Raw genomic sequence first — 13,358 nt, forward strand, 5'->3', positions numbered from 1 at the left:
TAGTCAGGCCTTGAGGAAAAATAAAGTAAGCAAATAGAATAAATAAAACATGAATAAACAAATACAGATAGATAAAAGCACACGCGCGTAAGCTTTGGTTTATTTTGTGAGTAGAATTGGTACGTGAGTGTGCAACAGAGACGTGTTTGTGTGTATCAGACACATCCACCTTGTGTGTGTGTGTGTGTGTGTGTGTGAAATTGTACGTGTGTTTGAAAGAATGTTTGTTTATGAATGTTGACATACATGCTTCGAAAAACTGTGTGCGTGTGTGTGTGTGCCTGTCGGAACCTGTCATTGTTTCAGAGAATGTATGTCTACGAATGTTGGCATGTATACTTCGAATACCTGTGTGTGTGTGTGTGTGTGTGTGTGTGTGTGTGTGTGTGTGTTTTCGCTCGTGAGTGCGTGTATGTGCGTGTGTGCATTTGTGCGAGTCAGTATGGGAGTGAGTGCGTACTGTTAAGAGAGAGAGAGAGATGCTTGTATTTGCGCACGATTCTAAATAACTGTAAAGCAATATTTACAAAACAGACCACACACAAAAAAATAATAACAAATAAAGACAACGAAAGAATATCCATCATTAATATTCGCCATATTGTTATCATTGTTAATCTATTTCGATAATTATTACGCATGCAGAATATCACAATTATGACAGAAACAAAAATTACGAGTTAGCAATACATAACAAAAGGAGAGAATAAAAACACAGGAATCGTGTGCTCTGGTCACGTATGTCTCTGCAGGAAGGGGTAGTCTAGCACACTGTGGTGATCTTTAATTCATCGCCTGTCTCCACTCGCACACCGTTGGCGCAAAATGTTACCCTGGAATTGAGAAACCATGAACAGGTGAATTGTTGTTAGAATCACTTCAGACTGTTTCCCAAGAGAGTTATCTCTTTGTATATAGGAAAAGAGAAGAAAATATTACAAAAATAAGAATGCAGATTAAAAAAAAACAGAGAGGGGAAACTGAAGAAGAAGAAGAAAAAGAAACAAAGGAGATCGATATGAGGTCAATATGTACAAATATAGAAATGCACACACACACACACACACACACACACACACACACCTAATCATCACAGACTATACACACTCACCAAACATTTCACATAGATAAGGCCAAACAATGCAACATCATATCACAATACTCAAAAACCTTATCACAACACTTAAAACCACTCTCGATATCACAACACACCAAAAACCACACCACAGTACTGAAAATTCACTTCCAGCTCTAAAAACACCGATCACATATCACAATACACTAAAAATCTACATTTTAAAGTATAAAATTTAAAAGCAGTCACGCCTCTCTCCCTCACCACAACACATCACCTTACACAGACAGCTACTTATTTGTATGTATCATGCTTGGTGAAGTTGAAAAAGGTGCGTCTTTAAATTCTTTTTAAATGTTCAAAAAACACTTTTTTTATCTGAGGGACGGAGGCAGGGAGTTCCATACTGTTGGGGCAAAGACAGAATTTCTTTTTGTCAAGTGTCTCAAGGGAGAACCGAGAAACTGTCAGCAGAGAGGTGTCAAATGAGTGCAGCGACCCAGAGGGGTGCTATAGATGGAGAAGATCTGAAAGACACGGTGGCTTATTGTTGTGATACAGACACTGAAAGCAGAGACAGGCTACTTTGTATTGAATTCTTGCTTTAACAGGAAGCCAGTGAAGTGTTCTGAGCAGTGATGTTGCACTCTCATGCCTGGGTTTACGGAGTACGAGTCGGGCTGCATGATTTTGAATGCAATGAAGTTTGTTCTGTTTGTTATCGAGGAGACTAGCTAGAATTGAGTTGCAGTAGTCTAATCTAGATATTATAAAAGAAACTGCAAGTTTGGCAACAGCAGTGGAAAGGAAAGAGGGTATTTTGCCTCGCCTACGAATCTGACAGAACAGAGTGCGGTACAAGTGTTTGACACGTGCATCCATAGACAGTGTTTCATCTATGTGGATGCTAATGTTTCTCACATACTGGGAGCATGGTATCTGCAGCCAGAGATGGACACAAAGGAAGAGGTGACCGGGTTTATCTTTGGTTTGGTGCCAATGACAATTAGCTCAGTTTTTTCGTCATCTCATGTTACTAAGAAAGGTTCCGGTTATGGCTGTCTACACCTCCGATACTCACGCGCTACTCTTCTGCCGGCTGGTGACCTTCACCCTGTCCAAGTAGAGCGTAGGATGACGTAGACCGAGAGGGTTCCACGACCCGGGGTCCAGGATGTGCGAGTTGTGCTCCCAGTGAAACGTGACGTCATGCACCTGCCCCAGGTCCGCCGATGACGTCACGATGTAGGTGTAGGTGTTGCCCTGCTTTATGTACTCGTAACTGCGGAGACAAATTCCGGTTCATTATCTAGGTCCCGCACATGCTAGGAGAGAAGATTTTAAGACATGATTACAGTCATCTGCAGTATTATTGTCGTCGTTGTCATCGTCTTTGTCGTTGCCATCATCGTGTTATTTCTATGTGCATACGCTGTAAAGGAATGGTTTAAATGGTGAATCTTGAGGCAGGCCTATACAAAGATTGCCGGTTTAGAACCCCAGCTTTCTAAACACAGTTATACGGCTTTACTTAAAGACCTGATTACAGTTATGTTCAGTATCATTGTCGACGTTGTCATCATCATTGCCGTTTCCGTGATCGTGTTATTGTGTGGGTACGCTGTACAGGTATGGTTTAAATGGTGATTATTGAGGTAAACATATGCACGGGTTGCCGGTATAGAACCCCAGCCTTCCAAACAATGTTTTACGGCTTTATCATGAGGTGCAAATCGAGACTATGTGCAGAGCGTCTTTCAAGCACCATGTTTACCAATGGATCCATCCGCCTAATAAGTCGGACTTTGTTGAATGCATCTTTGAGATCCAGTGCTTCGTGTAGTCTTTGTTTATTGTTGTTATGTGTTAGGGTTTTTTGTTTCTATACGTCATAGGCGGCAACACTTTCCCTTCCGCACCTGTCGTTTTATATTGCATTGATTGGAAGGGAGATCATGTCTGCTTTCTGGTCACTATGATTTTCAAGGCTGTAGTTAATCCCACCAGTATACTGTTTCTAGGTTTTTCAGTTGTGTTTCCATGGTTAACATGGTGGCCATTCTGATACACTTCAACATGGTGCAGAGTAATGATATACAACACCGTCATTAATAGTGCATTGCAATACATATTCATATGAGGACACACACTGACAGATAAGCCTGCCTGCCTACTCGTCCGTCGGTCCGACGGGAGACTCCATTTATGCAATACATACTGTGTAGTTTCAGTTGATAGAGCGCAGCAAAGTATAGTGCATTCAGAAGAATCCATTGCAGTGCAGAGGGCACAGTGCAAGATAGAGCATTTCAGTGTAACATAGTGCAGTGCAATGCATTATCATCCAGTGCATTACAAAATAACACAATACAACTCAATACAAAACTATACAGTAAAACACAACACACAGTACAGCATAGCATAAAATAGTACATTCAGTTGGATAACTTGGAAACATCCATTTATGGATCCGGATAAATATACCCCCATCCCCTACCATTCCCACCCCCACCGAAGTACTTCTTAATGTATCCCTATCCCATGATACGGCTTTCCACAAAGTGACATTGAAATCCACGAATGTCTTCTCGAAATATCACACCAAGCTGTTACTTTTCTTTTTTTTACTCAACGTTGAATTCTTTTTTATTAAAAAAAAATCCATGGATCTTCATTCTATCATGACCATCACCGAACATTAATTGCTTCAACTCTGCCTCATTGCCAATACATGTACAAAATCCCAAGAATATCAATTTGTCCACAACTTTTCTTAAAAAGATGCTGACATATAAAGAAGTGGCGGTAATGAGACGAAATGTAGGGCCAATGATGGGGGAATGACTTACTCTTCATTCAGTTCCATGTCCACTGTAGTGTCTCTACTGCCGTTGATTTTGACGTACAACTTGCCTCGTTCTTGATGGTCGTATTGTATAGTGCCGAAAGTCAGGGACACCTTGTAATGGTAGCCTGCAGTCAGAGAACAAAATGCACCATTTAGTAGTAGTAGTAGCAGCAGTAGTCGTAGTAGTAGTAGCGGGCATACACGTATTAGTGTTACGTACTAAATCATCACAGCATCATCGTTGTCATTATCACCATTATTGTTGTTCTCGTTATTATCCTCCTACTTCCTCTTCTTCTTCTTCTTCTTCTTCTTATTATTATTATTATTATTATTATTATCATCATCATCATTATCATTACTATTATCATATCAATACTACTACTTCTCCTACTACTATCATTGCTGTTTACATCTTAAGTGGCACTGCTGTGGTGGTGGTGGTCGTCCTCCTTCCTTTTTTTCGTCTTTGTTGGTGTCACTGTTTTATTTGATTGTGTTTTTACGGTAAGGAGCTTCTTTGCTTACCCGCCCCCCACCCTCTCTCTCTCTCTCTCTCTCTCTCTCTCTCTCTCTCTCTCTCTCTCAACCTCTGTGTGTGTGTATTTGTGGATGTGTACGCGTGAGTGTGTATTTACGCACATAATATATATTAACACATATATTTAGATAGAGGAAGAGAGATGTGTCTCTGTCATGTGCATGCATATGAGACACAGAGAGATGACTAAGAACTCATAAATGGTTTAATGTACATTAGCCACAATACACGTATAGGGAAATGGAGACAAGTTGGGTTCAGATAAAGAGAGTGAGTGTGTGTGTGTATGTATCACTCACGACAAAAAGGGGCCCTGTCGCCAGTCTTGAGGTAATACTTGACGGGGGTACGGCTCTCTGGTTGCACCCTGTCCGCCAGCATGCCCATGAAGCCGCAGCCGTCCCCTTCACACGGAATGCAGTTCCCTTTCTGCACGTGCAACAGAAGGTTTGTGAGGAAAATGTCGTGTTATATTATTCATTTTGCTTTGATAACAAGCATGACAGCAATAGCTTGGTAAGCAGGTTTTTATGGATAGACAGAACAGGCAACGAACGTTTGGTAGGTTAATGAACAGATGGACATACATTTTTGTAATAGTTCCGTGCGTTTGATATATTTGTTAAGGCAATGTCACGCATGTTACTTGGATATAGGTAGCTTGGTAAATACCGTATCTCCATGTATAATTTATGTGAAGAGCGTTTGGTGAATTAACAAGGAGCAACAACTCACGTAGAATTCTTCCTCAGAATCGCAGCGGAAGGACTCAAAAGGACAAGCACTGTTGATGGACTCAGTGAAGAGGTGATAGGAGCGCAAATGGCTGCACGCCACCGCTTCCCTTACACCTGGCACGAAACGAAATTCACACGCGTGTTATAAATGAGGATGGGTGGCATAGTGGCTGAGCGCATGTGTCTAGCAAACGAGAGGCTCTGAGGATTTTAAAATGGGTTTTTTTCATGTCTGTTAAATCTTTTATCAGGGCCAGACGTTTTGAAGAGGAAAATAAATGTTTCATTACAGCATATACATGGTCCGCATAAGAAAGTGCGAAAATTTTCCCAAATAACCCAAACAACATGTGCACAGAACTACTAATTTATTAACTTCTTTAAAGTGAATACTGTGAGAGAAAAACAAGGCTACATGTCTCTCAAATGTGTTGATAATCGCATATATCGCACCCAAAAGTTAGTTGTCAGGTCCTTTAAAACTCCACTGGAAGAAGCAAGTAAAATGAGAGTTGTAGTTCTTGATTCTCCAGTTTCCTGGTTAAATTCCACTAAAGAAAAAAAAATCCACTACTGCATTCCAGAGACTGGCGGAGTGTTTAACTTACACAAATGAAAAGGGTACAAAGGATTGTGGGGATAAAAAAATGAGTTGTGAAGTCAACAACCACTTACCTGAAGATCTAGTCATCAGCCCCATCCTGTGATATGCAGCTTATGTTCAAATGTGTGTGTGTGTTTGTGTGTGTGAATGTGCACACGTTCTTTTATTGATATACACAAGTATGTGTCCTAAATCGTACTGTAAATGTGTTTGTGAATGGTTTTCGATTTATATTTGTACCTTTTTATGTACTATCCCCCCCTAGCCCCCCCCCCCTCCCCCCAATATTCCTTGTGATCCCGATACACTTGGTAATAAAGACATATTCTGTTCCATTCTATTCTATACTGGTATTTCAGAAGAGTGCATTTTAAGTCGTTCAAAAGAGTGCATTTTAAGTTATAAGCAAAGATTAATGTGTCTGGGTACAAGAGAGAGAAAGGGAGACTGTACTTACCTTCTATCAAGCCATTTTCAAGGATGTGGTACACGGGACTTTTCGCACAGCCCGGCTGATCGTGACCCCCGTTGACGTAATAGTCCACGTGACCACACGCCTGACTCATCCCTAGTCCTGAGATTTGACAAGAGAGGATTGACTACACACAGGTTTTAGATGAAAACACCCTCACACTATATGAAAAGGCAAGACCGAAACGTAAAGTTTATATGAAATGCCATGAGCATGACAGGATAGAAACGGACTTACTCGTAGGTATGAATGAACCTGGGGTATGCATCCAATGGACGTAGAAGATACTTACAGGAAATATGACTAAAAACTACTAAATAAGACTTTATTTCATCCCTCCTCCTACCATCCCTTCTCCCTCTTTCCTGTGTCTGTCCCTTTTATGTATTATGGTATAATGACTGAGAATGCACAGTCTTTGAAAGTCTGTGGTTCGCATGCTTTGAATTGATAAATTAATTGTTTTGCTTATAACTGAATGACACATCATCTAAAGCTGATATTTAAGGAACTTTCTTTAATCGTTTGATTTGAATTTTGAATGGTTTGAATCGGTTTTCCTGTAACGTACCTACTTCAAAGAAGAAATCCTTCAATTGCCAAGTGGTGGTGGGGGGGGGGTACCCAATTTTGTGGCGAATAATCACAAATATCCTGCTGCTGCTGTCAATGTTGTATAATTACTACCATCATCATCATCATCACCACCACCACTACCATCCGTGCTGTCTCCTGGTTCCTTACCTGTCTTCATGCTGTAGAAAGCAGCGCCATCGGTGTGCATGATGTCCACAAAGAGGGCGTCACTGGGGTCCAGTCTGACCACGATGTCCATGTTCTGGAAGTACGGCTCCGCAGGGTCCAGCCCTGAACACATCGCATCCAGTCAATCAGTCAATCGATCAGTTGTGCGTGAAACCCCTAAGTGTGTCTGTCATGGCATATGCGTCCTCTTATTTGGCTTTCTGTTTTTAAACTTGGTATGTGAGTCTGCTTGCAGCCTCGAAGAGTGTTCTGACGGTGCCAACAGACTGCCTTGGGGTTACCTGGGTTTTACTGAGCGTGTCCAAAGTGTCTACTGTCTTCCTAAGCTCAATTCAAAATTTATCCCTAAAGTACCCACCTGGTGGTGTTGACCTTAACTTAAAAGTCTTGTTTCCTGTTGGCACAAAGGAAGTGAGTCAGTCACTGATGGAAAACTTTTATATAAAAAAGAAAGGCTTAGAGTCAACTTTTACTTTTCAACAGACTTATTGTGGCTAAGGAAAAGAAGAGAGTCAACTTTTACATTTCAACACACTTATTTTGGCAAAGGAAAAGAATATCACAAAAGAATTAGACACATGTCCTTACGGTTATGACCAAATATTTCAGTTAAGACATAGCACCAAATAATTATAGACAGCAGATAGATAAGTAAACTTTGGATTCTCAAGTCTCAAAACAACAAGAGACAGATCAACTACATGGATATAACCTTAGAGTCTCACAGCCTCAGAGCACGTAAAGACAAATAAAGGAGACAAACATATTGCACATGTATGGTCTCAAAGCACATATAAAAGACAGATAAATTGTCTATAATGTTAGGGTCCAAAAGCACCTACAGATAAAGAGAAAATTAATTGGCTGGTATCTTAGAGGCTCAAAGCACCTTCAGACAGATAAACGGACCAGAAGATCGGGGTCTCGAATCACCTGTGATTCTGCCCAGGTAGCGCAGTCTCTCGCCCGCGTAGCCGGCAATGTGAGCGCCCAGACTGTGTCCCACAATGTGCATGTCTTCTGGCCTCGCTCCTGTTGTGTTCTGGAAACGCACACATGTGCGAACACATAAGCACAGGCGCGTGCAAGCGCGCACACACACACACACACACACACACACACACACACACACACACACAGCGAAATCGGGGTGGTTTATGCCATATCATTCAGTTATCAACAAACAATTGATATTTGCTTATTTGAAAGCGTTTTTCCTAGCAATTGTAGACGACGTGTCGCTATTTGCAAATCCACGTGCACTTCACAAAAAGAAAAATATGTCGTTTGATGGTGCCGTACATTTATATCTCACCATTGGAAGAATTGGGTTTTCAGGGTACTTGCTGAATAAGGTGTCTGTCGATGGGTAAAAGGAACACACATACCCAATAAGTGCGTGGGCTAAAAGGGGTCATACAAGTAAAAACCCATCCGTACATACGAGTTAACGTAGGGAGATGCAGCCCAAGAACGCAGAAAATATAGTTTCAGTTTCAGTTTCAGTAGCTCAAGGAGGCGTCACTGCGTTCGGACAAATCCATATACGCTACACCACATCTGCCAAGCAGATGCCTGACCAGCAGCGTAACCCAACGCGCTTAGTCAGGCCTTGAGAAGAAGAAAAAAAAAAATATATATATATATATAAGCTTACATAAATACATAAATAAATAATAATTATGATATTTTAAAAAAAAGGTAGTAGTAATGAAAATAATGATAAAATAATAATAATATTAATAAATAAATGATTAAATAAATAAGACAACAATGATGATAGATAAGCAAATAAATATAAAACATTCACACATACACCCACACATGCATAACAGATATGCCCCAAAAACGCAGTTTCACAGATATGAAAGCACAGTCAATGGAAAATATAATAGAAAATATAATAAGTTAATACTTACTAGAAAGCAGAAAAATAGAATGCTGATACTTTCTGGACAAACTTTCATTCCCCTCTGTGCTGCTAACGAAGTCACAAGCGTTGGGAAAAAAATGCCCGTGACTGCTGCTCCTCTCAGTTAGAAAAAGGAAGACAAAGTGCTGCTTAACCTACACCCTCATCCCCGATGCTGAATTAAAAAATCAAGAATCTGTGTGTGTGTGTGTGTGTGGGAAGAAACCACCGATATGGTGTTTGTTTTTTGTTGAGAGAGAGAGACAGAGGGGGGTGGGGGGGGGAGAGAACAAATAATTCTGTTTAACCTGTCCTTTCGTGTGATAAGGGGACAAAGAAATCAATTTAATCTGTCATTGTGTGTGATACAGTGTTTGTTGTTGTTCTCTTCTTCTTCTGCGTTCACTCGTATGCACACGAGTGGGCTTTTACGTGTATGACCGTTTTTACCCCGCCATGTAGGCAGCCATACTCCGTTTCCGGGGGTGTGCATGCTGGGTATGTTCTTGTTTCCACCGAACGCTGACATGGATTACAGGATCTTTAACGTGCGTATTTGATCTTCTGCTTGCATATACACACGAAGGGGGTTCAGGCACTAGCAGGTCTGCACATATGTTGACCTGGGAGATCGTAAAAATCTCCACCCTTTACCCACCAGGCGCCGTCACCGTGATTCGAACCCGGGACCCTCAGATTGACAGTCCAATGCTTTAACCACTCGGCTATTGCGCCCGTCTGTTGTTGTTCAAACAGAGAAGGAGGGAGTGAAAGAAACACAGAGAGAGAGGGGACACAGACATCAATTTAATATGCCCTTGTGTGTGATATAAGGGTGGCAGGAGTTCAAGAAGGTCCAGCAAAAGAAATAATCCAGGGGAGAACATATATCTGACCCGAACCTTTCATACAAAACCTCACCTGAAGGTAATCGATCAGCTCAGCAATCATGGCTCCAACCACACGTGTGTTGGCCGTGGCCTGGCCGTACAGATCGAAAGAGCCAAAGAGCCACTCCACCAGGACCACGTTGTAGTCTCCTTGCGCCAAGAACTGTGAAGCCATGTCCTGAAACATGTCAAACGTTTTCATTAACCCTCGAAAACGGAGTATGGCTGCCTTCATGGCGGGGTAAAAACGGTCGTGCACGTAAAAGAATACTCGTTTACATACGAGTGAACGTGGGAGTTGCAGCCCACGAACGAAGAAGTTTTCATTACGCTCCCAGTGGGGACGCTGGGGGGGGGGGGGGGGGGGTATGAATAGTATTTTCACCTTCTGAAGATTTTGTATTGGAGACGTCCTCTTTTCTGGCGCTCACTTTGTCTCCTCTGATTTGGGGAGAAACGTTTTATGCCAGATTGTACTAATCTCTCTCTCTCTCTCTCTCTCTCTCTCTCTCTCTCTCTCTCTCTCTCTCTCTCTCTCTCTCTCATTCACGCACACACACGCATTCACACCACCCGTTTCTCCACCTCAGCCCTTTCCCTCTCAACCCTCACAACACACACACACTCTCTCTCTCTCTCTCTCTCCACTCCACTCCAACCCAACACCCCACACCTGCATCCAGTTCCCCAGGTGAATGGAGTCTATGAAGCCGTGCACGACGAACTTAGTGGGCCTGGAATGCTGGAAGTGGGCCATGCCTGGAGCATTGGGATCCCCGGCCCGCAGGAGGACTCCCTTGGGGGGCGTGGTTCTGGTACGGAGGTTGAACTTTGGCTTGACGACGTCCGGTGACTGGGGCAGGAAGGAGAGGGGCCGGTACAGACTCCTGAAGGGAGGGTCGTTGTTGAAGCAGCCCAGGTTCCCGTAACACACGGTTTCTCCTGGACAGAAGAAAGACAGGCAGATAGATGGACGTGGAGGGGCCAGGGTAATAGATGAAGCCACAAGGGTAAATCAAGAAGAGACATGGATTTGTCTCTTTCAGCCAGTGTCCTGCAAGACTGCCCTCTACACATAGAGCTGAGGCACCTGATCTGGCCCAGTCCCGCGGCGCTCCAGGACTGCAGGTTGTGGGGAACGGCGGCAGAGCTCCAGCGGACTGCGGACTTCGTAATTTACTCTGGACTGACCGTCTGAACATGCCTGTGAACGCTTAAGAAGAAGTCTCAGAGTCGGTTCCAGTGATGTTCCCCAGCTGTTAGCTCCACACACTTTTTCAGCCACCTCAGACGAAAGAAGGTGAAAGCAGAATATGTGTACCTTGGAAGGACATGACAGAATCTGGAAGAAATGTGTAAGGAACAAGTGTAATAAAACAAGGACGAAAAATGAAAATTAAAAAGCAAAACCATACTCTGCTTCTCTTCGGGTCTTCTAAATCAAAGATAAAGCAGGTCACCTCTGTCGCTGTGTCCATCTCTGGTTGCAACATACCTTTCTCCCAGTATGTGGGAAACCTTGGCATCCACATGTCAAACACTTGTGCCGCATTCTGTTACGTAGGTTAGGCAAATTTCGTTTTTGCTTTTCCACTGCTGCTGCCAACAAACTAAGTTTCTTTTACACTATCCAGATCAGACTGTTCCAATACTCTTTAACTCACTCAGTACGGCCAGTCCTCTCTTCTCCTCTATACAGACCCCTCGGATGTCCAGTGGGTGTCTGAATGACCCAACCTTTAGCTTCCGTCGTCAGAATTGTGGTATTCTTTGTCAACATTCACCTCTTCAGTACAAGAGCCTTCCGCTTGCAATATTTTGATGATGGTAATTGGGGTAAAACGCTGTTAACGTCGTCTCTTTCGCTGTTCGTATGGAGAGAGTTAAGCTGGTCTCCCTGATAATAATCTAATTAAACTTCATTGCATTCAAAATCATGCAGCCCGACTCGTGCTCCGAAACCCAGGCATGAGAGAGCAACATCACCACTCAGAACACTTCACTGGCTTCCTGTTAAAGCAAGAATTCAATACAAAGTAGCCTGTCTCTGCTCTCAGTGTCTGTATCACAACAATATGCTACCGTATCGTTCATATCATCTCCATCTGTACCATCCTTTTAGGTCGCTGCACTCATTTGACACCTCTCTGCTGACAGTTCCTCGGTTCTCCCTTGAGACCTTTGACAAAAAGAAGTTATGTCCTTGCCCCAACAGTATGGAACTCCCTGCCTCTGTCCCTCAGAAAAAAAAAGTTTCAGTTTCAGTAGCTCAAGGAGGCGTCACTGCGTTCGGACAAATCCATATACGTTACACCACATCTGCCAAGCAGATGCCTGACCAACGCGCTTAGTCAGGCCTTGAGAGTTTTGTTTGTGAAACATGTGTGAATGTCCGAGTGCGGTTCCTTCTTGCCAAATTTCCAGATGTCATACTTAGAGGCAAGAAGTCATCCATGCAGGCATTACATCAGAGAGAAACAAGACAAGACAAGACTGCTCAAGGAGAGGCAAAGTAAAAGCAAATGAAATAAAAGAAAGGTATAAAGAAGAAAGAAAAATACGAAAAAAAAACGAAAAAAACCAGTGTTTTTGAACTTCTAAAAAGAATTCAAAGACGCACCTTTTTTCAGCTTCACTAAGCATAATGCGTACAATTGAAAACCTGTTTGTGTATGGTTATGTGTTTTGATGATGGAGGAGGGTGTGACTGCATTTAAATTCTGCACTTTAAAATGTAGATTTTTTTATGCATTGTGATTTGCGTGACTGGTGTTAAAGAGTTGGAAGTGAATTTTCAGTACTGTGATATGTTTTTTGTGTATTGTGATGCAAAGAGTAGTTTTCGTTATTGTGATAAGGCTTTTAAATGTTGTGATATGATATTGCATTGTTTGGGCATATTTATGTGATATGTATGAAAACTGTGTATAGTCAGTGATGAGTGTGTGTGTGTGTGTGTGTGTGTGTGTGTGTGTGTGTGTGTGTACATAAACTTGTGCTTGAGTGTTTGGTTGGCTGATTGTAAAGGGTTGTGCATGAAAGTTTGTTTTCACTTTAGTGTTTAACTGGATGTTTTTAAACATCGGTTTTCTACATTGCATAGTGCAACTGAACATGTTTTACATGGAAAGGCGCTTTATGACTTGAATTATTACTATTAATGCTCTGTTCATTTGCAAACAAATCAGTGATCATGTCCTCCTTTTGAGAATACCCACATCAATTTTTATGCAAAAGACACTTGCGCGTTTGCACGTGATACTCACGTTTCTGCACCGTGTGTTGGACAGACGTGGCCTCACTGTCCCAGGGGCCACAGGTCAACAGAAGCAGGACGGCAAGAGACACCACCATCATTGTGAAGTGAACCTCCCGACGTGTGGGATGCGACTGACGACGACAGGAAGCGAAGTTGGTTTTTTATGTGAGCTAGATATCCGGGCAGCTGGTCCAGTGATAAATCAGATAGCTTCGTTTTGTGCACTAATCCTATCTGTTTTTTGGTGTGTGTGTT

The 13,358-nt window shown here is 42.4% G+C and overlaps 1 protein-coding gene across 1 annotated transcript; it reads right to left on the reverse strand.

Moving 5' to 3' along the window:
- Positions 1 to 571: 571 nt before the first annotated feature.
- LOC143279702 (pancreatic triacylglycerol lipase-like) lies at positions 572 to 13,268 on the reverse strand. The gene is made up of 11 exons (XM_076583807.1): positions 13,111 to 13,268; positions 10,518 to 10,786; positions 9,876 to 10,022; positions 7,976 to 8,084; positions 7,022 to 7,144; positions 6,263 to 6,379; positions 5,200 to 5,315; positions 4,764 to 4,893; positions 3,925 to 4,048; positions 2,157 to 2,357; positions 572 to 833 (listed from the first exon to the last, which is right to left on the reverse strand). The coding sequence occupies exons 1-11, from the start codon at positions 13,199 to 13,201 to the stop codon at positions 764 to 766; spliced, it is 1,497 nt and encodes a 498-aa protein (XP_076439922.1). The 5' UTR covers positions 13,202 to 13,268; the 3' UTR covers positions 572 to 763.
- Between the last annotated feature and the right edge of the window lie 90 nt (positions 13,269 to 13,358).

Source organism: Babylonia areolata, chromosome 3, assembly GCF_041734735.1.
Source record: "Babylonia areolata isolate BAREFJ2019XMU chromosome 3, ASM4173473v1, whole genome shotgun sequence".
Taxonomy (NCBI): domain Eukaryota; kingdom Metazoa; phylum Mollusca; class Gastropoda; order Neogastropoda; family Buccinidae; genus Babylonia; species Babylonia areolata.